Source organism: Bombus fervidus, chromosome 8 (assembly GCF_041682495.2).
Source record: "Bombus fervidus isolate BK054 chromosome 8, iyBomFerv1, whole genome shotgun sequence".
NCBI lineage: Eukaryota > Metazoa > Arthropoda > Insecta > Hymenoptera > Apidae > Bombus > Bombus fervidus.
The window spans coordinates 9,606,544-9,633,843 of NC_091524.1; the positions used below are offsets into that span (position 1 = coordinate 9,606,544).

The following is a 27,300-nucleotide window of genomic DNA, read 5'->3' on the forward strand; positions in this document are numbered from 1 at the left end:
CATTTTTGCTCCAACATATCCGACTCGTTCTTCTCGACTCATCCTCTGCAACAAAGTTGCAATTCACCAGGCCGTAAGCAAAAAGAAGAAGTACTCTCTCCAACGAGTTCACCAGAAAAGACATCTCAACAGGTTGTCTGAGATCACGAGGCGAGCATGATCCACAGGAAATCGATGGAAAAGGGCAGCGATTGTCCGCAGGTGGCAACGATAGAGTATCGTTTCCAGTGGCACGAAGCAGCGATAAAGGCTGAAACGAGGGTGTTCAGTCGCACCTGTCTCACGTCGGCTCGACAAAGTCTGTTCAGTTTGCTGGCGCGAGAGCCGAGGGTTGCGGTCTCTGGACCGTGACGAACAGCTCTCTGCATGCTTCTAGGTAAACGTCGTCGACGTCCCGTGATTCCACCCTGCGATCGATCGCATAGATTCGATCGTTCTTGCTTCTCCACAGCCGGTGAACAATGAACGTTTGTGATATCGTTTAACTCGACAGCCGGACAGAGTGTTTAGCGTTGCAATTTTGAAAACGTTGATGACCGTTGATAGAGATAACAAGGTTTACTTCTGTTAGAGTTTATAGATAATAGATTTTATCTTAGCTGGAATTTATTTTTAGCGGATTTTATTTTTGGATCTGTTTTTTTTTTTTTTTATAGAAGTTTTAAATTTAATGGTTCATGTAACAATTAATCGTTATTCCTTTTGTAATACATTCACTAACATATATAATAGGTTAAATAATTAGAATAATTTGCATTACATTTACCAAGCATATTACATTAATAGAAAAAATGTTAATTTTGGATTATTGGCCTTATTTCAGGTGTTTTATAAAATCTTAATTTGAGTTTTTGAAAGATTCAAGAACTTACAGTCGGCCAATTTTACTGCAATTGATCTGTAGACGCAGTCGAAAGGGAACGGCATCGACTTTCGTCGATCTTGGTGCCCTTGCTTTATTCTCGGCGATTACTCATTAAAGTCTCTATGTTACCGTGAAATTATCTGAAAATCCCACGGCCCTTCTGTCTGTTCATCTAGAAAACGATTTTAAACCACTCGGGGGTAATTAAAGAATCGAAACGCCTCGATTTCCATTTTTCTAACCGTAATACGCACCTGAAGCGAAGCAAAGTGTTCCTTCCCGAAGAATAACTGGAACTCGTAGTGTATTCCTCGATGAACTCGAGAAGAAACTCCCATTGTCGGCTACCGCTGGCCTCGTCCAAAAACAAGCGTTGAACACGATGGCGATGCGACTTCACGGAGCGTGACACGGCGCGCAATTTTTCGCGCGGACAATTCGGTCCGCCCCGATAAGAAACGTGGTTGAGCATGAACAGCACGAAGAATCGTGGCTGTGACACAAGATCGTTTAATCACCAGCTGGCCAATCTCCGGTGTGTCACGGCTGGAAAAGCGATTCCTTTGATCGTCGCTTTAATTATCGACCACCGATTTACTATACCTTTTACGAGGTCGGCTCGCTCGGACACGACCAGAAGCAGAAAGCTTCGTCGACGCTACGATCGATTGTCGGGCTTGAAACACCTGTTGAATCGACCACGATCCTCTCCTCTCTCATTAAAACGATCTATTCAATAAAACTTTTGATCTCGTCTCGCTACAAAGAGGACGGTGTATCGGATAAAACGTACAAAACGAACATTTCCTACAATAATCGTCCGCAAATTCGACTTATTATGGTTTGTCGTACTTTTAAATAGAGTTTGTAATGTTTGCAGAGTGTATTTTCTTATTTCGATGTTCGTATGCTGGTAGTTAGTCCTGTGAATTTTCATGAACCTTAGAAACGTTACGTGGGTTTTACTCATTTTTTTTTTTTTTGTGGAAGATGCGAGTCGTGTTTCCTTTTTTTTCTTTTCTTCATTTCTAAATTTTGCTGAGATTTATTCGCCATGCATTGCAAATATAAATATACGTGTGCACTTTATACTTTAATGTTACAGTCTTTGAGAAACGACAAGACACGACTGCACGCAAATACATTTGGTTCGGCAAGTAAAACGGTCATACTCAGCGTTAGGAAGTTGTGTTTCATTTTGTCGATTAATATTTTGATACCCTATATTTAGACTCTTGTTTATATTAAATATATGTATATATACGTCGGGTTAACGTTATGATTAAGGGTAGGGACGTGTAATGAATCTTCACTGGAATTGGCCATCGTAGTAATACAATCGAGGTAACGTTGATTAGCACAAGTGTGAGTATTACAGAATCGACAAGTAACCGCGGTGATTAGCCGCTAATGACAATGGTCTTAGGTTCGATAACGAATCCGTGGTCAACGGCATAACAAATATACTTTGTTCCAAAGTCTAAGTCGGACTCGTGATTAAAAACATGAAGTATCCACTGATCGTAAAAGGCGCTGTTTCCTCGCTAATGAGATCGCACGAGAATGTATTATCCGTCGCGATGATGCCGCAAAGGGAAACTATGATGGGGTGTGTCTAAGGGCACGAGATCATCGGATTCGTCGAAGAAAGCCTCCGCTCGGAAAGTGAGGGAAATGGACGTTGCTGTTAATTGGTTAATTTCTATGTTGGTGGTTAGAAAAGGATGCTAGCCGCTCTTGAGAGAAAGTTTCTAGCGGGAAGCGTCGTTCGTGAGGAAAGCCGATCTCCCGTATCTTCTCGTAGTAGGTGAGTGATTTACGAATAAGGACTTTTTGTCAATTTGAAGGACATATACCTAGCTGAACATATACCGTGAATGATGCATCGATATCTGGCAATCATCTTGCCCAAAGAATAGGATCTGTGTGTGGCAAGCCACGGGGCAGAGAACATTGGAATGTTTACTGTTAGGTGTCGGTACAACTATTTCTTTTTAAGAAGAGCTATGCAATTCTATACCTCTGTTAGGTAAAACGTTCATCCCGTGACCGCGACTACGTTCGGCGACTAGTTGTCGCCTTGAGCCCAAGCTCATTATCGCAAATCTAGGACGATTATAATCGGGTTGCTTATAAGATTAAAGTGTTACGGATATTCCTAAGAATTCCGAAGGGAAGGCCCTGGAGGGAGATGAAAGGACATCGGGCCCTTTCTTTTGGAATGTTTGAGAAAATCCCCAATACTTTAATCAACAACAATAAAATTTAATAAACAATAAAACTGAGAAATAACTGTTTATGAGTTAAGTCAATTATGTTTGCTCGAGATTTATGACAGTGGGCTTGGGCTCGAAATGACATATCGGGTCGCTGAACGTAGCCACGTTCACGTGAGGTACGTGTACCTAACAGAGGTATGAATTAATTAAATAGCTTTCCTTAAAAACAAAGATTGACCTGTGGGATACAGAGAGGTGCGGAGAGGAGTATATAAGGGCAATTCCAATTGAACTGTCTCTCAATCCGGTAAGTTCGACTAGTCCAGTAAACACGTACGTCGAGTTCCTAATCGCAATCGTCAACCCGTTGGCCGTGTATTCGTTATCGAACCTAAACTCATCGTCATCGACATCATCGATATCACTTGTTAACCTTTGTAATACATTCGCTTCAATAAATATCATCTGGTATACAACAACGATGGCCAACTCGCAGAAAGATTCATTACACGCCCCGAACTCCAACGATAACCCGATATATGTATAATTGTCTGATTTTTTGATTTTTGTTAATTAACATTTTGTTAACTTATTCTTTAAGATTAATTCTACCTTATTCTTAAAGATTAATCAAAAGATCGGAGTATGTTATACGTATTTGTTTAACGCAGTTTAATTCCTCCCTAACTTTTATCTGTTTCTTAGTGACGACGTAACGATTTGATAAGGGTACAAAGTAGCACAAGCACCAAATGGTAAAAAAAGAAAACGATTACATGCCGAGGATCGTAATATATTATACTATTTATTCGTTATTGCTACATGCTCCGCTTGAACGAACAATTAATTTTACAGTTACGACGCAATCAATTACAGCTACCACACCTTCAGCCGGGTAACTCCTCGTGGACGTCAGTTTACTACGTGCCATTGCCTCGTTCGTTGCTTTTGACAATAATAATTCAGTTTTGTAAAATCTGTATCTTTAAAATATCTTCTTCGTTTCATCGTTGAAACTTCCATTCTGTCCACCGCTGTATGTCACGGTTCTCAAGACACATTGTACTACCGAGGCCAAGCCAGAGTCTTTCGTCCATTCAGCGAGTTTCTTCTCTTATGAATGAACCCAGTGATCCGTCATTAGCATAGTCACGATCCACGGCGACATCGCGCGTCCTCCCTAACCCGTTATTCTCGTTGCCTTGCCACCGGCTAAATAGCTTCCCGATGCAAATTGCCCCGCTTCAGATTGCATAATCATCTTTAACGGGCCGCGTTCGATCGTATAGAAAATCTCCACTCGATTCTTATCTCTGCCTAAAATATCAAATATAAAAAATACGCGAAGCTTCTTCACGAAAGTTACGATATTCGTTTCCTCGTCCACACGAATTTCTATTTCCTTTGCTATTGCTGCAACGAAAATTTCGATATTCGACGTTGACATTTGTTTAAAAATAAAATAAAATAATAAGTCTGGAATCTTCGATATCGAAGATTCGAGCAGATAAACCAGTTTCTTCGCAAAAAATAACCAGAACGATGGAAGAAAAAGACGAAAGGGTGCAACGGGTGGTCGAAAAGGGAAGGCTGATCGAATCACGAATCACACGGGAGTAACCGAAAGTGATTTCAGGTGTGAGATCTTGATCGATCTTCGAACGGGGGCATAATTCGGGGCGCTACTATGAACCCGTCGTATTATAATATCGATATTAGCATTCCCTCTGCTGTATTATTTACACGTGTAGACGGAACAGAGCTGCGGTTGTGAGCTGCAGCAGTGGTAATCGCCACTGGTCGGGACCCCGGATAGATTAAATTGGGACAGGTAGCAAGCTGAGGTGAAGCGAAGAGTATCGAAGTCACGTGCGGCCTCCGCGCGACCGGAAACATGGTATAAAGGATCCAGGGATCCTAACAGCCGCAACACCGATAGCAGCTTCTTCTCGTGGCTTCTGATTTAACGATGTTTCGCGAAGATGAAATACCCGATTATAAGTTGTAGATTCTAAGAACGTCATGGAAGTAAACCGTATTTTGCAGTCGAATTTTTTCGAAACGTTTCGAAGGCCATGTTACCCGAAAAAAAGATTTAGTACGTAGACATCGTGTTGCAGACAGAATTATATTTGACAATTGCAAGGAATAAATGTGCAAATGTTGAAAATCCTGAAGAAAAATCAAACGATATAAACGTTATACTTATACGAAGAATTTGTATCAAATTTAATTATTTATTGAAAATTAACCAACACGTATTTTTGACTGATATTGGAAATAGAAATTTTAGTTTGTATATTTATATAGACTTCGCAATATTCTTCCGAAAAAATGGAAAATTAAAGCGTCAGATTTCTACATCGATAAGCTACATCATAAGATATTTAAATATTAGGTTTACAAATTAATTCGATGACTTTACATTGAATAGGTCACAAAATCACTTTAAACTTATTATTATTTTGGGATCTTAAGATCTCTGAACCGCTATAGATATAACATCGGAAAACATTAAGAAATAAGATCTTTCCGTCCTTCGAACAAAAGCAAAAACGCTAAGATTAACACAAAGGCAAAGTAGGTAGGTAAATGATGAAATAATGAAAATCCAACAATTCTTTCGACATAATAGTGGCATAGACTGACAGGACGGTGGACAGGTTGTTAGACTCGGTTTTACCGATCAGAGCGACGATCACCGCGTGCTCGCGCTGAGCGGAATGCACGCAAGAAAGTGGCGGGATGAAAGACGAGGACGCTTGATTCCGATGGCCACAGGAAGAACCTCGGCCACGGGATTACGTGGATGTTGGTACGACCGTGGTGTTTCTCCGCCGGCGGAAAAATTAACCGGATTCCAAAGAAATTATCGGGACAGCTTCTTGCGGAAGTTTCGAGGGCGTCGCGAGCAAACAACAGGGACGGAATTGAAAAAGCTACGAGCTTTTTTACCAGCGCCACTTCCTGTCCGTTTCTCGGCTCGTTTCGCGATAGTTCGACGCTTGGTATTTCAATATTCGTTTCCGGTATTAAATTCAGATGCATAGAGATCTTGGTGAAGCTTGTAAATTTCTTCTGAATGAAGAGAAAAAGAAATATCTTCGTAGTTTTTGTACATAGAGGTAATGTTCTATGCCTTCTAGTGTTTCTCAAATATCGTATAATTCTTAATTCTTTAATTCTTGTAATTAGGATTTCTTATCGCTTTTCCTATCATATTCGTGGGATTTTTATTTAACTGTCTTCTTTTTGGATGAAGCTTAGATCCGGTACGTTATCCATTAAAGTTTCTCATTCGTTTTTTACACCCTTTAATTTTATTGATTCTATTTGAAATCAAGTATGCACTTAGTCTTTGAATATGTTGATAAAATAACCGGATGTATCAACCTACGCATCAAAGTTATAGTTACATCGGACAGAAAACAGGATCCAATCCAGTTCCTCTTTTTTATTCTTCCTTTCCTTCTCAAACATCGCGATGTTCTATTTCCGACAGAAACTAGTATTATACAATTTTTTTTTTTTCACTGCAACTTTCCACCTATGTTCATAATCGGTTTATACCTTAGCAATATTTATTTCAACTTTATCCGCGTGAAATGTCTCGCGTTACTTCCGGCTGTTAGTTTATCTACATCGACTCGAGCTTATATTATACCTTGATTTCCTGGATATAATTATTCGTTGCAATGGTGTTTCCCATGCGAAATAGCGTTACGTTAATTGACAAAACGCCGATATTTATCGCATTAACAAGATCATCGATGTCTAGCAAGAAGTAACTCGTCGTGAATTCACCGTGATTTACAACCTACCAGGTAAAAAACTAGCCACTGTTTACGATCTTATTAGTGAACTCGAGATGTTACACGCTTATGGAAAGTTTAAGGGTGCAAAAATCAACAGAGTGTTTTTACAAATTACTTTTGTACGTGGAATCACCTCCGTTCCGGTCGTATCACGATTACGAAGACATCTTGTATTTCTCACGTTTCATATTTCATATTCCTTTCTCATTTGCCAATTTTAATATTCTCCAACCCACACATTTCTTCATTGCTCACTTCGCTCATCCTTTCTTCTGTATATCACATTTCCTTTTCCACATTTTAGTTCAATAATTCCACCTTTCCAGAAGAAACTCGGAATACCCGCAAGAAGTATTTCCCCCCATAAAACGTAAAACACAGCCCACGAACAATCTACGAGAGATTGCCACATTCCACAAACTAAATTTACTGTCCCGCAAAAATGAGATTTGCTTTCAATAAATTTCCCATAAAAATGTCACCATACGCGTCAAACCAAATTCGCTATCCGACAAAGTAAAATTCGTTTGCCACAAATTTCTCACAAGAAATCACCATATCCCGCACGCTAAATTCGCTACCCCACAAAATGAGATTTATTTCGCAGAAATTTCTCACAAGAAATCACCATCGCACAAAATGCAATTTGCTTTCAACAAATTTCTCACAAGAAGTCATCACACCCACGAACCAAACTTATTATCCTAAATATACAGAATGAAATTCGTTTCTTAATAAATCAACCGCGAGTTTCTCGAAAGGCGAAACACCGAAACGAAAATTGGCTCAGCAGCTACATGTATCAATGGCCGGTCGATCGACTCTTACTTTCGACACGTTTCGCGTGTCGCCGACTGGAAATGCGACATTTCTATGGTCGCGCCCTTATCACCACGCTTTGTATCATAAATTAAGAGAAAGTATTGCAGCCTCCCGCTGGCCCACTGCACCGTAAACCACGGCGAATCAGAGCTGAACTATCGGCCTGTATCAATGCTCGAGAACTTCGAGTTGACACGGATTGTTGGCCCTGGACGAGGTTCGTGTCATTTATGCTTTCTTTATGGCACACGTTCGAACTTAAAGTGTTCAGGCGCAAGACGAAGAAGAGACAAAGAAAACGTGAAGTTTCTTGCGAACAATAAAGTTCAAAATATGAGAGTTGGTTCGATAAAGAAGGGAAGTAGAATGTCTAGAGGAAAGGAAAATTGCGATTGAGTTTATGGGGCAATGAAACTGAGAAGTAGTATAGTGGCGCAGCATGGCAATAGTTGTCTCTGCTTCTTAGGCTTTCTGTGTGGGTATTCTACTATAGTATAACTATGCTTTACTTTATTTTAGCTTCGCACTGCGACGTTCGACCACAGTCTAATTCTACTGTGTACGTGCTCACTGGAAGTTTCAATTTCAGATCATTCGCTGTTAAATTCTCCGACTGATTCTTTGAGCTGAAAATCGTAGGATTTTTTGCTTTTAAAATTGAAGGTGTTGAAAAACAGTTAAAGAAATTAAATAACCAATATAAGGGTAAAAGGAAGTTGGGTAATGTTTCAGAAATATTTTACACGTTCTTTACGGCCACTCTATTTCATAGGTTTCTTAAATCTTTAGAGTAATTAAAAATACTTCAGGAATATTTTAACGAGCTTTGAGTTATCTCTATACCATTGATTTTTATGAATTTGTACCACCTTAAAAAATACAAAATTACACAGAATGTACGTAGCATGGAAAAATGTACAAAATATCCAAAATATAGTGCTTTTTATAACGTTGAATAGGAGTAAATTTCTATCTTTCCGATTATATCGTCAAAAACGTAACTCTGCATAAAAATCCGCGGTCTGGTTATCTCGTTCTCGGAATACTTTGTTCCTTTCACGATGTAGTTGGCACGAAAATACACGTAAGCGACAGGCAGTCAGAAACAGACTGTCACAAACAATACAAATTAATCTAAAACAAATACGAGCGAAGTATCAAAGGAGCGAGTAATAATCCTGATCATTCTTTGCGCATACGATAATGACAGGAACGTGTCTGCATAACAGAAGGGAAACAGCTGCAGTAAAGTATCGGCGACAAGCGTTAAGGTGTCGTAAAGGCGATAATTCAACGGGTTTATCAAGCGCGGCCGAACACGGTCGCGCACTGTCTTTACGACTGATCGATATTAATGCCCATTGTTAAAAACGACCGGTGGATATCGATCGACCAGCTTGAACGCAAATTGCCAGAGCACGAGAGCCATTCCCGCGTTTCAATTCGTATTAATACAGGGGTTATAGTCGAACGTTGGTTCCATGGTTTTCACGAACGAATCTTGTTTCGATTCTCCTTCTCCTCTTTTCTGTTTCTACCTTCTCGTCCGTCTTTATTTCGCCATCTGTGAATTCAGGCTACTGGCCAATATCTGTCGCGATGACTTTTCCAATACCTTTACCCTTTTGCTTTCATGGTACGTAGCGATTTCGCGGTTGAATTGCCAGGAAACGACCAATGATTTGATTATTCAGATTTCCGTGCTGAGTTGTTTGTCCATAGTGTTTTATGGGGTTTACAGGTAGGATATTTTTCATCTGGATGGTGGAGCGTGGTCGTCATTCGAGATAAGAGATATTGAAAAGCGTTGATTTTGACGCTATTGTTTGGTAAAATGCACGAGAATGAAGACAAAATAGAAAGAATGTAGCATTGATAGAATTGAATGGTAGCATTTGCAGATAGCATCCTTTGTTTGTGATTTGCAGTGATCGTCCGTTTATCACTCGGACAGCATCTCTGCCTTTTTTCCGGAAGTCTGAATTATTTATCTCCCTAAGCTGTAAACTGTTTATGATGCTGACCTCATTAAGAGGCTAAAAATCACTTTAAGTGCCCGATAGGTCAGGGTAAAGGTAAACAATTGGCAATAAACAATTTGGAACAATAAACGATGGAAAACCCGGAGACGGAAAGTTAGTATATAAGGACGAGACGAAGCTTCGGAGAAGAGTAGCAACATCCTACGACAATCTTCATCAGAGCGTCATACTACACCGTATTCAGTCTCACAGTCGTGATCAGAACGTGAAACTCTTCGTGTATACTAAAAGTGCAAACAAAGTACCAAAGATATTTTTAATTTACTTCCACCTTGAGCGTTAACTCATTCAAGGTTCGCGATATGAATCGATCTGACTGATCGCTATTTACTCGTTACATTGTCGTATCGAATCTCATTCCAAAACATTGAGACAGGTTAATAAGAAATGCTCGATTTTCTACGATATAAGCTCGGAAATAGCTATCTCCTAACGAACTGTCATCATCAATATATTCGCACATGTTATCACACTAGACTGCAAAATAAAATTACCAGAAAATCAGGAAACATATATATCGTATAATCAAAGAACAAAACTATACAGTGAGTAAAGAAGTATAAATAAGAGTAAGTAAAAGTGTACGATAAGATTCGTACAAAATCAGAAAAATATCCGTAAAATCAAAGAACGAACATCTCTCGGTAAACGAAACTCTAAAACAGAGTTCGCACACGCGAAAGCAGAAAAACGTTAACTGAATCAAAGAACAAAGGCATCTCTTGCTATACGAAACTCTCGTATAATAAAATTACTAGGAAATCAGAAAAATACGCGTACACAAAATCGAAGAACATACAGGACACAAACCCATCTCTCTATCGTTCGCTCTAACTTTTCTTTCCCCGCTTTTCAGGCCGATCGCGGTTAGAGGCTAATAACTCGATGTCCGCCCCCTCTGATCCGCAAAGCAGTGAAAGCTAGGTGTGGAACAAGAGGCGTGACAAATCGTAGAATCGGGTCGATCAATGTACGAGCTGCGTAAGTGCGTGGTGGCTCGAAATTGCACGGTCGTGTCTACCTCCTTGGGCCGTGTCCACGCGTGTAAATCGCGCGTGTAGGTGCAGGGAAGCGTGTCTGTGTCGCGTGTATCTCGCAGTCCAGTGATTAATCCCCTCACACACGCCCATAATTCGCCCCTGAATCGGCTCGTATACGCTGAGACCCGAACCGACCGGATTAAATAAGAGCTTTTCGATACAGCTTCTGGTCTTATCTATCCCCGATTCCGCGTTATTAGCCCTGACATAAATCGATGTATAAGCGTCCTCGAATCGACTGGTTTACCGGTCGTTGTATTTTTCACGTTGGATTTCCCTGAAATCTTTTTTATTCCTTTTTTTCCCCTCTCTTCTTTTTGTCTATGGTTGTTGCGGTTTGTTTTATTGTAAGAAGGAAGTGGATGAAGGTTTAAGACATTCTACATCGGTCGCGTCTTGTTACGCTCCTGTCATTGACATTCAGTGGTTGATCTTTTATACTTTGAAGATTATACAATTTTAGTCCATACTTTTTAACTTCCTTATTTTATTTTGGAATTTTTTTTACGCGCAATCCAAAGTGCTTATTCCTAGTGTCTCGTAATTTTAAGGGAACAGTTGGCAAATTGACGAATAAATCGTAATATTTCATAAATCGAAAACAAAGTTTGTCTGTATAATTATCCTGCATATATTTAAAATAAATTGCCAAATAAAAAGTATCTTAATTCTTTAAATTATTTAATTGGTAATCGGAATACTTTTAAAAGAGACCCAAGATCTCTAAAATCTCAATTCAGTGCTTGTTAAAAAAAGGACCACGATCAGAATGAAATAGAGCAGCGTCATTAAAGATCATTCGTTTGTACGCGATTCAACGTGCAACGTAATGCGTATATACGTGTGATTTGTCGACTGGTACGTTCGTAAAAACGCGACTTTACCCTGAAAAGGCATTTCAACCGCGACTATACGATAGCTTGCACCAGTGGCGCATTGTGGCGCACATCATAGACAAAGCCGGATTATTTTTCACGGTTGCAAAGGAAGCGTGCAGTGGTATTGTGGACGGGAGACGGTAACAGGAACTAGTAACAATGGTTGTACTTTTTGCCTTCGTTCTTCGTGTTACACTGGTTTGACTGGACTTCTAGAGGAACAGCCCGAACGCGAGATGAAGAATGGCCGTGGACGATGCAGCTGTCGCATTAAGCAAATTTACGTAACTTCATCGTTTGTTCGTCTTGCTCTTCATCAACTTGCATTTATAAATCTCTCTATTGGTAAATCATTTTTTTTTTTTTTTTTTTTTTTTTTTTTTTTAGGAAAATATTCCAATATATCTTTCCAATCGTTCCTTTTTTTTCGATCGTTATAATATCGTAGAGATCTTTGGAAACTGGTCAAAAAACCAGTTCAGTTTCAGAAATTCTGAAAGACAAATTTTAATCACTGTAAAGGAGTTCAAATTTTCCGTGAACCGTACGAAAAAAATATATGAATTTCTTATTTTTATATCATTGGAGGATTAAAAGAGAATATTTTAATTCGACTTAATTGAAAACAAATATGTTTTAATTTTGTATAAAAGCAACAGAGAGAAATTAATACTGCGACTATCAGTACCAGACATCAGTACCAGAGCGTCAGTAATAACTATCTGTCTATGTCAATATTTAAGAATTATTTCGTAATTCATCGTTCAACCATCCCATTCCCCTTCGTTCTCTTCTCATCCTCGAAATTCATTAATTCGATGACTTCCGAATTTCATCAGCATAGTTAACGAAAATAGAGAACGACGATACCCGTAACGAATGCTCATTGATGTGCATCGACGTACGCGAGAAAGACGAGACCACACTCGCAGGTCCATGCGACTTTATTAATTCGTTCGTGACGGGTGAAGATGCAAACGCCATAATCCATCGAGAACGAACCGCCCCAACGCCATTAAGCCACGCTAACGAATGCTCCCTTGGGCGATGGTGAACAGGTATTTAATTTCGTTTCATAAGCAAACGAACCTCTTTAAAGAACATTCAGTTCCTTGGGTAGCCTTTCACCACGAGCATGGCGATATTGAAACCAATTCTTCTTGTTTTTAATCTCTCAGAAAATTTATTATTCCAATTTAACTCGTTGTTTAGTGGATGATTTTAAGTAGTCGACGAGCAAACGCTGGAATTGAAAATCCATAAACCTTGCTTCTCTAGTATTATATACGTGTATTGTTATTAATCGAGAAACCAAATTGATCAACTCCACTTGTTGTCAATGTCTCGAGAAATGCACGATTAATTAAATAAATAAATAAATATTCGATTCTCAGGAAACAAATGACTTACTCCCATAAGTTTACTTGTTGCGAAATTGAATAGTAAAATTTTACAAATAGTTGAATAACAGTGAATTCTTCTAAGATATATTTAAAAAACTTTTTCTGCTTATCAACCTATTCTTTAAGAACCTGATAATCAGTGTGGCTTCTGAACAGCTGGATTTGCAATTGGAATTCGAATGAACCTTGGCTTTACTTGCTAAAACGATTAATAATCGTTAAAGGCAAGAGAAAGACATAAAATCTTGAAATTTATTCTGTACTAAAATACTTTCGAAAAATATAAATTCTTTGACAAAAATTTGGTAGAGGATCGATATTTCTTACGAACCAGCTGCAATTTGCCCGCTCGAGCTGCACGGCTAATTATAGGATGAGCATTTTGGCGGGCAATTTAATTTCGCAAATGATCCGTCCACCATTAATATTCATAGTTTGCGCACGTTGGATAACTGGTTATACAATATATGTTACATAACAATATACAGTCGTGCACAGAGAGAAAGAGTAAAATAGAGAAGTGAAAGGGAGGCATTAGAACGGCACTGCGTTGCAGGGCTGACAGAAACGGGATTTTGCTGAGTTAATTCGAAATAGTGGGACAGGAAGACGAAATTCGGCATGGGTTTCAACGATACTGGGTTAATCGTCACAAAAAAAAAACCACCAGGACCTCCCACTGGAAAAAGGAGCCATGAAATTTGTAAAATTATTTCACTGCTGCCCACCTATGGTGGTTTGGTGATTGTTCGCTAAATAGCGATATTTTTGAAACTTCTATGAAACTGATATCTCCGTGGTAATCGATCTTTCACTTATTCCATTCGATATTTTGAAATTGACGAAATTGCACAATCGAACGACCATTGTCAGATTTTTTAACCTTTTAAATTATAATGCATTCCGTATAGTAATTGGGAGCTAGAATCGCAACATAATGGGATCCTTGTCGTAAAAAATCTACATTCAGATTTATTTTGAAATTTGAAAATTAACCGGTTCTATAAAAACTTTGATCACGACATCCACGAGTTGTTGATTTATTGCAATTACATGTAAATCTTGCGCCACGTAATTACAGATACGCGTATAAAAATTGTGATAAATATCTTGTTTAGAAAAATTTCGAACGTACTCGGTAATTAAAGATGCCAGAGAGATATTTTATTTTTCTGGAAAAAAATGAGCAATTATTCTCTGTTATTGTTCATCTCAATTATTCCCTATTTATTTATATACTTGTATGGAAATTATTAACAAAGTTTCTGCTGTTGCGTGCAATTTAAATATTGATTTGTAATTGACGTAATTACTGCAAAACATTGTCAGAAGGATTTCTCGGCCGATGTAAGGATAATATAGAAAATAGATTTGAGAGGCAGGTGGACGAAACCGTAGGATTAAGTCCAGCCATCGATTTGTCGCCTGATTTCTCTTTACAGAGCTGAGTCACTGGCCTTTTTGCTCGCTTCACGGTGAATCGAAAGCAGCTGGGATTACCTAGATATAGAAATCTTTGTTCTCTCACAGAACGAGACCGAACTGCCGGCGTCTGATCATTATCGACCAAAATCAGAGACGCGACTCAATTAATTAACTCGAAAAAAAACTTAACCAACATTCTCAGATTCCACAAGCCTGATACCCAAAGTCACTAAGGAATAAAAAACGACTCTCACAGAAAAGAAAATAAAGATAGAGAACGAATCCTCTGTACAAGATGCCGTCGAGATGATCGTCGAGAGCCTGCAATTCCGGCGCCCAATCTACTTCGACTTTCCCAAAATTCCAACACCAAAATCATCTTTCACGATCGAACTAATTATCAACGATATGTTACAAGTCACGAGTCAATCAAGTTACCTGTGTCAATAAATTCCTCTTTATTTTAGTAACAAGTTCTAGTAACCAAATAACAATTTATGATCGAATTTTGCAAATTATACAAATTGATCGTTTTATTTTACGTGAAATTGTAAAATTTATAAGCAACTGTCTATGCAACAGAAATCTATAACGCACTGTATGCTTGAAAATCACAGGGGAAAAATACGATCGGTACATTTCTGTTAATCTTCCCATTTACATGTCGCTTAATGACTAAAAAAGTATATTTTGATATAAAAAGACCATAAGCGAGAAGAAACCATTGGATTCGAATATATAGACGACAAAGTTTGATAGCGATCAAAGTTGTGACTATTGGAACAAACAATATTTTAATTGAATCACACGTATCTAATAAGTGTCAAAACCAAAATGAGTAAAATAACCGGAAGAACAATTTTGACAACACAGAACTACTTGCTACCGTATATTTTATAATTTCTCCCCCATAAAGAAATGGGAAACCTGTCATATTCCTCCTCTACGTTCTTTGTTTGTCACTTGTCGATTCACCGATATTACTAGCTGTTAAATTATTATACGAGAAAATCCAGACGAGGCCAGAATCAGTAAAATCCTCGATTTCTCCAGCCGAAACCGAACAAACGAAATATCGATCTCTCGTACCATCGATCACGATCTTATCAGCGACACCCCCGTTGCAAGACTCGGGATGACGCTCTTTGGAGAATACTCTGTCGATGTTCCAGGTCCTCACGATCACACTCGCAAGAGTACACACGTACGAAGATACAAAAATGGGAAGGAGAAGAAGCGAGAGAGTAAAGAAGAAACGAGGCCGAAAAGATCGAGACTCTTTATTCTCGTATCAGCAACGGGGAACGATGGAAACGACGTGGCCTATTATGAGCCGATCGTGTGAGACACAATGATCAATGCCAATCGGGCTGTGTGGAGAGCCGCTGAATGGACGCCGCTTCTCGGTGCGGGATTATGGCACCGGAGAGGGCCACCGAAGATCGACAGGGCCGATTACGTCCGCGATGACTTTAAGCCCCGTTTAAACGCTGCCATTCTTTTCCACCGAAGTCGGCTTGACCCCGTCTATCGAGGAACTCGTGCGCCGATTTTCTCATTCCCCCTTCCTTCGCTACTTCTTCTTCTTTTTCTTCGTTGCTTTCTTTCTTTCTTTGTTAGACCCCTTTCTTCCTCGGTCTGCTACTCGAGAAACAAGAGTTCGGTGCGTGAGACACGAAGTGGATCGGGTCCCGGAAGTAGAGTTTCTCGAGGATCGTGGTATTTCTTTATGGACGAGACGATTTGTATTTTTATTTTATTCGTCTTTGAGAGATATTCTTCTCCTTCTTCCTAGACGGAGATGCATATCTTCGTGTAAGTAAATATACTACTCTTTTGGAAACAAATTCATTGTACGATATAGAATAACATATAACTTCTACGAAATGTAAGTGGAAAATGTTTATAAACCGAGATGTATTCCATTGTCAGGAATTGAAAAATACTGTGAACATCGGACAGAATAGATTGAGCTTTCTGTTTCTCACGAAACTGCAACCTAAAACCAATAAATTCTACTTTCTTAACTCGTTAGAGTTCTAAATCAATTGCGGTGTACATCGAGCGAAACTTCGACAAATAATCATAAACTAAACCGTGTTTCGTCGAAGAAATATTGTGAAATACGTCAAGCGTGGCAGGAAATAAAAAAAGTTTCCAAACTTCCTATCTTCGATAAAGCTTCAAACGTAAAATCGACTAAAATCTAAATCGGAAATCGACCGTAGATGTCCAGACAAAATTCTGGCGACTCTTCACAAACCAAATTGTATCTCGATCTATAAAAATTCTAAAATACATGGAACATCTCACAATATAAAAAAAGATATCGAACCTCCTGTCTTAAAATCGATAAAACTCTGATCCAACGTAAAATCGGCTAAAAGTGTAAATCAGAAATCGACCGTAGATGTCCAAACAAAATCCTGGCGACTTTTCACAAACCAAATTGTACCTCGACCTATACATCTCACAATATAAAAAAAGATATCGACCCTCCTGTCTTAAAATCGATAAAACTCTGATCCAACGTAAAATCGGCTAAAAGTGTAAATCGAAGATCGACCAAACAAAATCCCGGCGACTTTTCACAAACCAAGTTGTAACCTCGATCTATAAAAATTCTAAAATACATGAAACATCTCACAATATAAAAAAAAGATATCGAACCTCCTGTTTTAAAATCGATAAGAATCTGATTTAACGTAAAATCGGCTAGAAGTGTAAATCGAAGCTAGAGCGTAGGTATTGAAACGAAAACTCCGACAGATTTCAGTGAGCGAGTGCATCCCCCATGGCGATCAAACGTAGGAGTCTTCAACACGCGAATGTGGGATGAATGGAAATACGGGTACTTGAGTAAGCTTAAATTACATTTCATTCATGCAGGAAAAGCAGACACGCGGGAGTCGGCCTTCCGGCTCGGCGTTGCGCACGTAGAAAGAGCCAGGGAGCTCCTGCGTAATAATGGCCGGCCTATAATGTGTATTATCCCGACATCCTGCGGCGTCTCCTTTCGCGTGCAGCTTTTCCTAGCCGAGACATTGCGACAGCAAACGCTAATCGGACACTGTATCGCGTTTTCCCAGCCGCGGACACTCTTGTGTCTCGTACGAGGAGGCGAGTCTCGTTGCGCAAACCGAGTCGAAAAGTTGGAAATTACAAGGCAAACGCGGTGAAATCAACGTTTCGATGCCTTTATCGAGGAAAATGATCGTGCAAATTGCGTTTCTTCGCTCGGCCTTCCACGTGCAATCTCTTTCTTTTTTTTTTTTTTTCCTCTATGGCGGTATTTTTTATGCTCGTGTGGTAAATCTTTCGGATGCAATTGATTCTTCGAATGGTAGCCGATTATATTACGAAACTGGTCGATAATTGCATACAAACGGTTTAAATTGCATTCTTAGATTAAATTTTTACTACACTCGCTGTGATTTCTCTGCCGTAAGTTCAATGAGAATTTCTAGGGAAACGTGAAATGGATTTGTTAGAACAAATACAGATTCGATTCGTTATTTCGTTAGATGTTACCAATAGTAGTGTACTTCGGATATTTTCGATACTTTTGTATGTCACGTGCATTTTCTATGTCCATGTACGTTTCAGGTTTCTGAATCTGACACAAGTACATAAATATCCGCAGTCATCTCCAAGTTACTTAAAATTTCTATCACACGTCTTGTATTAGGTTGTCCGAAAAGTGTCTTTCTTTCGCAAACGTGTTTTTTACAACAGTGCATCTTCGTACAGACGTGAAACCAAGTCTGTGAAATGTCACCGTGTTTATCTCAACAAAACAAAATGGATCGTACGTAATTTGACAAAATAATATAAAACAAAAAAATATTGTACGTCTATTATTTTCTCATAAAACGAAAGAAACTTTTCGGACAAACTAATATTATAGAAATAATTAGATCACATAGATATACGTCGTACGCGAACAGATACCATGATCCATCTAAATTACTGTTAAATGAAAAGCACAATATTCATTGAAATCGTTCTATAAAAAACAGATACGCCATAGAGTTTGTGAAATTATTGTTCAATAAAAATCTAGCAGAAAATTTCCTAGCTTTCTCGGAAGAATTTTCAAACGTTGTCAAACGATGTTTCAAATTTACAATTGAAATATTCTATAACTAATCTGAAGAAACGCATAATTTCAACCATGCAGTGGCAAGTACAAAACAGATAAATCAAAGTATATAAAATGGTTTCGGGTACAGTCCATAGTGTATCGTCGTTGGTGAAAGTGATCGTCCTTTGCGAAACACGAATTCTGGAAACCACTGCAGACTTTAATCGCGAGCCATCGAGCCGCCGTTTCAATGGGGGAGTATGGTATACAGGGGACAGGAAGGGGGTAAAAATCGGTGAAGAGGAATCATGGCTGGATGCACTCCCTCCCTATGTTCACGCACTTTTACCGCCGGCTAGCATCGGCACTGGTTCTGCGTTTTTCAAGGGGGAACCGACGACCTGTTGAGCCCGTTGTCCTAACCGAGGAAAGTCGCCTGAATCGTTCGAAATATCGTAGAATCTTCACACAATAACATTATACAAAAATAACTTGACACAAATTTCATGTCACAATTTTTAAAGGAAAAAATCTAAAATGAAATATGACAGAAGGAAAGTCGGCTGAATCGTTGGAAATATCGTAAAAACTTCGTAAGAATTTTGCGCAAATTTTATTTCCCAATTTGAAAGAGGAAAACTAAAACGAGATATTACAGGAGGTTGCGGTAAGAAACGCGATGGAATTTAAAGCCACCATTTCGCTTTTAATTTTCAGCTCGATGATCAACGAATCTGGAGTCCATCGTTTTGATGAGTCTGGTAATTTTAGCATTAAATTCTGATTCAGGTTATTTCGCTGGGTTTACTTGAACGACACAATAGAGTAAAATTATTCTTTGTTTTATAAAGTTGTTCGCAATTCTTTTGTTCGAAGATTGTTTCTGCATCTTTAATCTTTATTTAGAATTACATTCTTAAAATAATATTCTATCTAAATTGTATCGAAGATCGCTTCATTTTAATTAGCAAAAAAAAATTATAGTATTAGTCAAAATTATAGTTTAACAAATCTAACAATCCTAAATTACAATCCTTAGCCACAGATGTAAAAAGAATTTTAACTCAAAGGCAAAACGTTATTCTCATTAAAATCTATAAATATCAGTCTCAATTAAATTCTCATTAAAATCCAATTCGTAGCATCCAAAACGTATAGCAATTTCGACGAAAACGTGCCGTAGACTCTTGCAAACCGCTTTGGCGCTTTCACGTGACTGCAATTTTCCCCAGTACAGTAGCTTCTTCTCCCTCCATGGATTACCATGAAAATCAAAGTAAACCGCGAAACAATATACTTTCCTACGTCACGTTGCTCCACTTTCCCTTCTGTCTTTTCCTTTTAATGACACTCATCGGGATCGTTCGTAATAATCGGTTCCGACAACGAACGAGAAATTACAATTTACATCACACGACGATGCACACGAACCACAAGGTGGCTGGCTGTAAGTATAAAAAGAGAAAATCGAATGTCGTACGACCCGCAGTTTCGACCGATGGAACGTTCAAGGATGGCAAAGCTCGCAACGATCACGATCGTTCTTGCAACTTGCAGCGTGCCGCGATCCAGCGGGATTGATCCACGTGGATCGATCGAGGGCAAGGTAGCGGCACCAGGTGAACGAAATATTCTTTCCTCGATAATCCGTGAGATTCTTTCGTAAAGTTAACGATAAAAGAAATTTCGCTGATTTGTAAAGATTTTTCCATTCTTTTTCTATTGTATATATTTGGAATATATTGGGAATTTTTGGAAGGTTAACTATTTGGAGGTGTCTTCTTAACGTGTTTTTAAAGAAATAAAAATTGTTTTTTAAAATTAAGAGTAAAATATTGGTAGAGTAGTATTAAGATTGACAGAGAAATTAAAATTGTACGATGTTAAGGTTAAAATTCTTGAATGTTAAAATCGTGAAATATTTCATTTCTACTGAAGGAGTTTCAAATGGTTTCGAATGAGGGAAAAGTTGCAATAGTTATTTCTTTGTCAGAGAATTTCTACAATGAACTTTTCGGTATTTTTGAAAAAAAAAGTGCGATCAATATTTTATATACATTATCAATTAAAAAAAAATCTGCTGTAATTTCCTCGATTCTAGTGAAATACGTACTACACATGTAAATAGACATGTTCTTTGCTTTGCTAGATTTTTAATTAAAATCGTAAAGTGACTTTGTCAGACTCTGCGAAGGTAATGATTCAAAAATAGATTGTGCAGATTTGTTCAAAATCTTTTGATCAGTAGAGTATACAGTGTATAGCTTTCACTAATTTTGTAGGTTGAATCTCATTAGAATTAATTTATTCAAGGTTGAATACCAAATATTTCAAGAAACGATAAAATATGAAATTGGCAGAAGTTCCTCCTTGCCAAATTTTCTAAACAGTAAATCAAAGTAGTAACTTGAAAAGAATAAAGCGAGAGAATCAAAGGTTACTTGGACGAATTTTAAAGCTGCACGAGGGAAATCGATACAAAGGAAAATCGAATCATTCGTTGTTTCAAGAAGCTTTTTATTTCAGATATAGCGGACGAGGCCATCAGACAGATTTTTCATATTATTTCCACGGAGACGTCGAGCAAAAAGGACGACGAGCATCTAGTGAAGCTCATCAAAGAGGAAATCGTAAGGACAGCGCACAGCATCAAAACGCCGTCAGGTTCGATCGAAGCCGCCGCCAAAAGAGCACAAAGATTGGTCACCGAATTGACAGCCGCTTATACCACTGCCATTTACAAATCGAAATCCTCGGAGGAAGCCAAAGTAAACTTCGCCAGATTCCAGAACACCGTGCAGAAGATCGTAGACTTTATAAAAAATGGTCAATTTATTGTTTAGATACAATTTTCCATCGTAGGAGTATAAAGGTTGTTAAAAATGTTATGCATGAATTTATTTTTATAAAAAGAATTAACTCCTTGGTATGAGCAAGTTGTAAAATAAACTCGATTAAAACTGACGTGGAAATAACTACGAAGTAATAAAAAGAATTAAACAAGAAGAGATTTAAAAATGTTAAAAAACGAGAGAAAGTAGAAAGATTAATTTATATAATATAATTCATAGATGAATTTCAATTGATCTGATTAAATATACATAATTCCGAGGTTCTAAATAAAATTAACCCTAACACGATTTACCACGGAAGAACATCGACTTGCAAAAATATCTTTAGACCATTCAACAGACGGATACATATGCAGATATTAAATAAATGAAGTTTTCAATAATCAAATCGAAATTTCGAAACGTATACAAATTTCAAAAATCCTTGGCACGTGTAGCTCGTTCCTCGATACATCATTAAAAGAAACAGCTGATGAAAATATCTAAACGATCAAGCGGATAAAAATTCCAACGAACCTAGTGAAACGCGTAAAAACCATCGAGAAGTTCAAAACATAAACACCGTCTTCCTCGATCGTTAACCGCGAAGAAACTCAAAAGTCTAAACGCAAGACGATTAATAATTGAATTTAACGAAAGAACCGTGAATCCTCAATTCGTAAAAATATCGAAAAATGTCTATCAAAAATCCAACGATCTATCCTCGATCGCACAACGAAGCCACAGAAAGCTTCTTTCTTACATCAATCATCGAAGACACTCTGTGAATCTATCGGGAGCATCGAGAACACGTGCCAGGAACTTTTACTCGAGTAGGAGAGATCGTACGATATATATTCTGCTTTTTTCTTTTTAGCTCCGTCGACAACGACATTGCCTGGGTTACACGTGTGTATACGCGTATGGCAACGAAATTATTCTGGCTGACGTATGAGTCAGGGCAGACGATCCATTGTAAAAGCGGCATGGGCTCATAATCTGGCGATGTAGGATCTCCAGGCCGAGCTGACCGGAACTGCGCCTATGCTCTCTCGCCGGAAGTGCCGCTGCCACATGTAGTAATATAAATTATAATGCCCTTACGGTTTTTCCTTTCGCGGATTTGCATTTAAAACACCGGAATGGCATTGTCGTCGGGATCGGCGCGAGCGATTTTCATGGAAATAAGAAAACCGCGGGGGCCGACGCTCCTATCCTGCGTTTCTATTCTCTTGGCTCTTCTGCTGCCTGGTTGTATTTTTTTTCTTCTTCTTTTTTCTCTTTTTTTCTTTTTTTTTTTTTTTTTTTTTCTCGCGATGTGACGAGATAAAATGGCATACAGGAGAGGGGAACACGCGCGTTGATATCCATCGAATCGTGCCAAGGCTAATCGGAGATCAAATCTGGAAACGGTTCGCTTTCACCAGCTCGGACAATGGCCACTAAAGCTTTTCTAATTCGTTTTGTTTCCTTGCCTGTCTCTATTTTCCTTCGGCGTTTTGTTTTTCTTTCCTCGTTTCTTTATCTTCCGGAGGACTCGCGGCCAGTTAGGATGCGTGAGATATAGGAGAGTTTCCTTAATTAATTAGCTGCCATGCTAAACGCGAAAACACGAACGTGCAAACCGGCTAATTAGAAATTATTTATTAACTATTTATCATAGGCGATGGTAATTGTTGATTGTAAGAAGCCCGTGTTGTTACGAGTTTTAAAATAGATACGATGGAAATCTTTGCTTGCAACGTAGTTTTCTTGCTATCTTTGTAACTTCTGCGAGGATTACGTGTCTGAAAAAATCAATCTTCGCGATTGCAACAATGTCGGTTGTGAAAAATCGCGTATTTACGGATTGATTGTAAGGAAATGGTTGTGAAAAGTTGCACGTAAGGTGTTCGGTCTTGCCTGCACATACTTTACAGAAATACTTGATCTTTTCGATATTTAATTTTTCATTAATTCAACTATGATCGCAAGAGATACAATGAACGTTATTGCGAATGTGTATTGCCGAATGAATTAATTAACGTGCAAAGACCACATTAACGAACATTATCTTCCTCAAATGAAACGAATGGTAATTTTCCTCAATAAATCCTTAACTAAACATTTTTCTAATCTAACGTATAACGATTCCACGCTTTCAACCATACGATATATTTTACTTGCAACTATACATATATTTTATTATAAAACATCGTAGCTTAAATTCTTGAAATCCAGCGGCTAAAATAATTAAATTCATAAATAAAACGTCTCAATAACATCGCCAAGATATCATAAACACTTTCGAAACATAAAACGAAGACTAAACGAAGTTCAAACGCTGTTGAACAATTTTCAAGGCACATCCTCAGGCTAACAAAGACACTCCACGGCGTATCTGGATTTTCCACGTAATCCTACGAAGTCCACTTGGTGCTGAACGAGCACCAAGGACAGCCTGAAGGAGCAGAGCAGACTCTCGTCGTGGCCAGTTCGAAGTTACGACGGAGTCCGTGGCATCTCAGGTGGATTTTATATGGGAAACTGATTCGACCACGAACCGGAGGATAATATAACACCGAGGGCATTTTGTTTTGTTGCGCAAGAGGATAATAAACATCGTTCGGGCCCGCTACCGTGCCGACTAGATAGCTACGACGATGAAACAATGCGGCATTGTCCCGGCAAGCTGAACCGCCAAAGCACAGCCGAACCCAAGCACCGTGTTAAGTCATGAACGGCGTTGCACGCGGCCTTAGAAACGTCCAAGCCACGTAGCTTCGATAGAACCAGGGACCTGACCCCGGTCAAGCATGCTCCTTCACGGAAAAATCACGGCAATGGCCTCTGTGTTCGCCGGAAACGGAAGATCGACTTTATGCTCGCGCGAGATTCCCAAACCACTCGACAGAAAAAGGAAAATATTCTGCAAGCACCGCTGCTGATTTCTTCTCAACGTACTTCCTGACGAAAGAAACATCGGTGTATGACGATAAGCAGAATAGGAAGAGTTTGCAAGTATCGTACTTTATTATCTGCTAAAAATTCGAATGGGAAGTTATAGTTTTTGGTGGTATTAAGTCGTCCGGTTAGGTTCGTTCTATAAGGAAATCATGGATGCACAACATTTTTCGTTTTATATTATTTTATCGAATTACGTATGATTCATCTTGTTCTATCAAAATAAAGATCACAACGTTCGACAGATTATGTTTCATGTCCTGTATAAAGATGCATCGTTGTAAAAGACGGGTCTGTAAAAGAAAGACACTTTTCGGACAACTTAATAGTTTCATTACGATTGGATGTTACAGAATCGTCGAATATATAAATTTATATAAGATATATTGAGAATTCATTTTGAGGATATTTTTAGCGACAGAAAAGAGCGATTTACAACGATGGAAAGGATTGCTCTCGAAGTTGTACCTTTGAAGGCATTCGAATAGGAAAGTTACTTTTCACAGGTTATTTGTATTGAGCGCTGATTTGCACTGCAGATTGAACGATGCAAAGTGACGCATTGGAGCAGTTTTACGTGGGAGACGTCGAAAATTTTTTTTTAAATACTTGCAGTGGGAGAAGAAAGTGGTTTACGAGGGCAAATGGAAAGGGTCAATCCCAATAGTGCTATAATTCCAATCCCATTGCATAATATCCAAGACAAACTCTGAAACAAAACTCAAGGTAGAAGCAAAACGCATTTTATCGTGTTATTCCTTCTGTATCCGAAGCACGTTCGCGTGCACCATTCTCCGGGAGAAAGAAGAAGAAGAGCGTTCTGTACGCCGCTTTACAAATAATTCGAAACGGGCTGGCTCGAAGGACGATTCCTTCGGGAAGGGGATTTTTCCGGTAGGGCAAGCGGCTCTCCTCGATTGTTCGCGTTGTTCACGGCGCAATGAAAGCTCGATGGTACGAACAAAAAGCCGTGAGGTAGACATAAATAAATAGGTGGTGGGTGTGGTTGGTAGGCCGCACACATGGCGTCGTGACCCGTCTCTTCTCTTCGTGAGCTCAGGGCTCGCTTAAGTTATGCCCTGCGGAATGCTGCTGCTCCCGCTTCTTTCGGTGTCGTGGCTAAACGCAGTTTCACCGTGCCCTGGCTCAGTTTCGCCTCCTTTTTGCTCCTCACGTTCGATTCTCCTTTTGCCTCCTAATGTTTATTTAGATACAGATTAATCCTTCAACTGGACACGTGATGTTATATCGATACAATGTTCTGACTGCCACGCGATTTTTATACTTCTTGACCTGGAAGCCGCGATAGATCGAAATATACCACACTATAGCATTTCGTTTTTACAAGATACCATATCGCATTTGCGCGTCTTTTTCTCGCGATGTCATCTAAATTATTCACACCGTCCAGCTTCTTTTGGTCCATGAAAAAAATCTATTAGCGTGGGCCACCGGCGACCATCGTCGTAGTGAACCTGTTACAGCGTTGTTTGATCAAATAATTTCATTTTGCAGTGACTTATACTTTTTTAAATAGTTTTCATCTCGAAGATGATAATGTACGATCGATCGAACGAAGAATCACAAGACACGCCAAAAAATTAACAATTCCGTTTCTCTTTCTCGAGTAATCGTAATTTTAATCGTCTCCGTAATGGGAATTTTTCGCTAGTCTTTGGAAAGAAACCGAACCGTAAAAATGCATCGCACGCGTCGCGTCCGTCGGAATCGTGAGGACGATGTCGACCAGATAAGACCTTCCTTTTGCAGATAGTAACGCGGAAGTCGTGAACGCGGAAATATTCCCTTTGATGGTACGACGATCTGGATCCAGAATATTCGTTTACTCTTATCTTCGTGGGAAGCCTTTCTCCTGAACGATCTTAATTGAGACTAATATTACAGATAAATTTTAAGTTATCACTCCGAAGGAAGCCGCTATACAGCGAGGTAGGATTATTTGAGTAAATAATTTGTCTGATAATTCCCAAATTCGGTTCTGAACAATTTTTAAGCGATCTACGCTCGGAATAACTTGTTCTTATCCAGAGGCAAATTTCTTCGGTCGATGTTAATATCCTCGGTTGTAATTAATTATCACGATTCAATCGCCGTGTGTACATTATTTTATTTCGGAAAATTATTTCGTCGTTTATCTTATTAATTTTAATATAATGCTTTCTGGTTGACTGGAATAATATTTTTGATGATTCTTAATGGATAAAACAATTTTCTACTTAAATTCCATTCTTTCAATTACGTCTATAAAAATACAAATTTGCATAAATATCCACGATCTACTTGTCGCACTGCGAACGAGACGAATGATTGATGATCCAATAGAAATTTTCATTATTGCTGGCCATTAATCCAGAGCTCGTTTCGAAGTTGAGACGAGGAGAGAGTCGAAAGAAACGTTCGCCAAAGGCGAGGAAAAGCTGGCTAATATTCTGGATGAAGCAACGGTAAAACGGCCGGCCGTTATATTATAAATTAGAGTCGAATAGAAGATTCGCTTCACAAACTGCGTGAATAATTTATGCGAGGCGTATGTTAGCGAACAGCGAAGATTCAATGGAGTGTCGAGTAACGTTGAAGATATCGATTACGAAGATTCTTAAGGGACCACTTCCAGTTATTAACAGCCAGTTGATACGCCCCATTCGTATTCGATTTTTACATTCATTGATTTTTTCAAAAAGATCTCTTGGAAGTTTGACGAGGAAATTGACACGGAGGCCCATTCTTACAATCAACAATTTACAATTTTTACGTTCGTTGATCGTTTCGACGCCACTGAGCAATTAAATCGTAGAAAAGGATCTCTTGGAAGTTTGACAAGGAAATTGACACGGAGACCAATTCGATTAGATGAGATACGAATTTCAAAGATGACCAAAGTCGTTAGGATGTCGTGGTGGACGTTGCTTGCT

At 38.8% G+C, this 27,300-nt stretch overlaps 1 protein-coding gene across 3 annotated transcripts in view; it reads left to right on the forward strand.

The window, feature by feature from the left end:
• The window catches only part of LOC139989889 (uncharacterized), a 203,826-nt gene extending 177,289 nt beyond the window's left edge, over positions 1-26,537 (forward strand). For 2 of the 3 annotated variants that reach the window (XR_011800437.1, XR_011800436.1), the window contains exon 4: positions 21,120-21,250. Coding sequence is in view for 1 of the 3 variants with exons in the window: in XM_074111866.1 (XP_073967967.1) it covers positions 20,092-20,212; positions 21,120-21,436 (438 nt within the window). In the remaining 2 variants the exon portion in view is untranslated. Of the gene's footprint in view, positions 1-20,087; positions 20,213-21,119; positions 21,466-22,301 lie in introns of those variants that run through there. The other variant, XM_074111866.1, reaches the window with a different exon arrangement.
• The last annotated feature ends 763 nt before the right edge of the window (positions 26,538-27,300 follow it).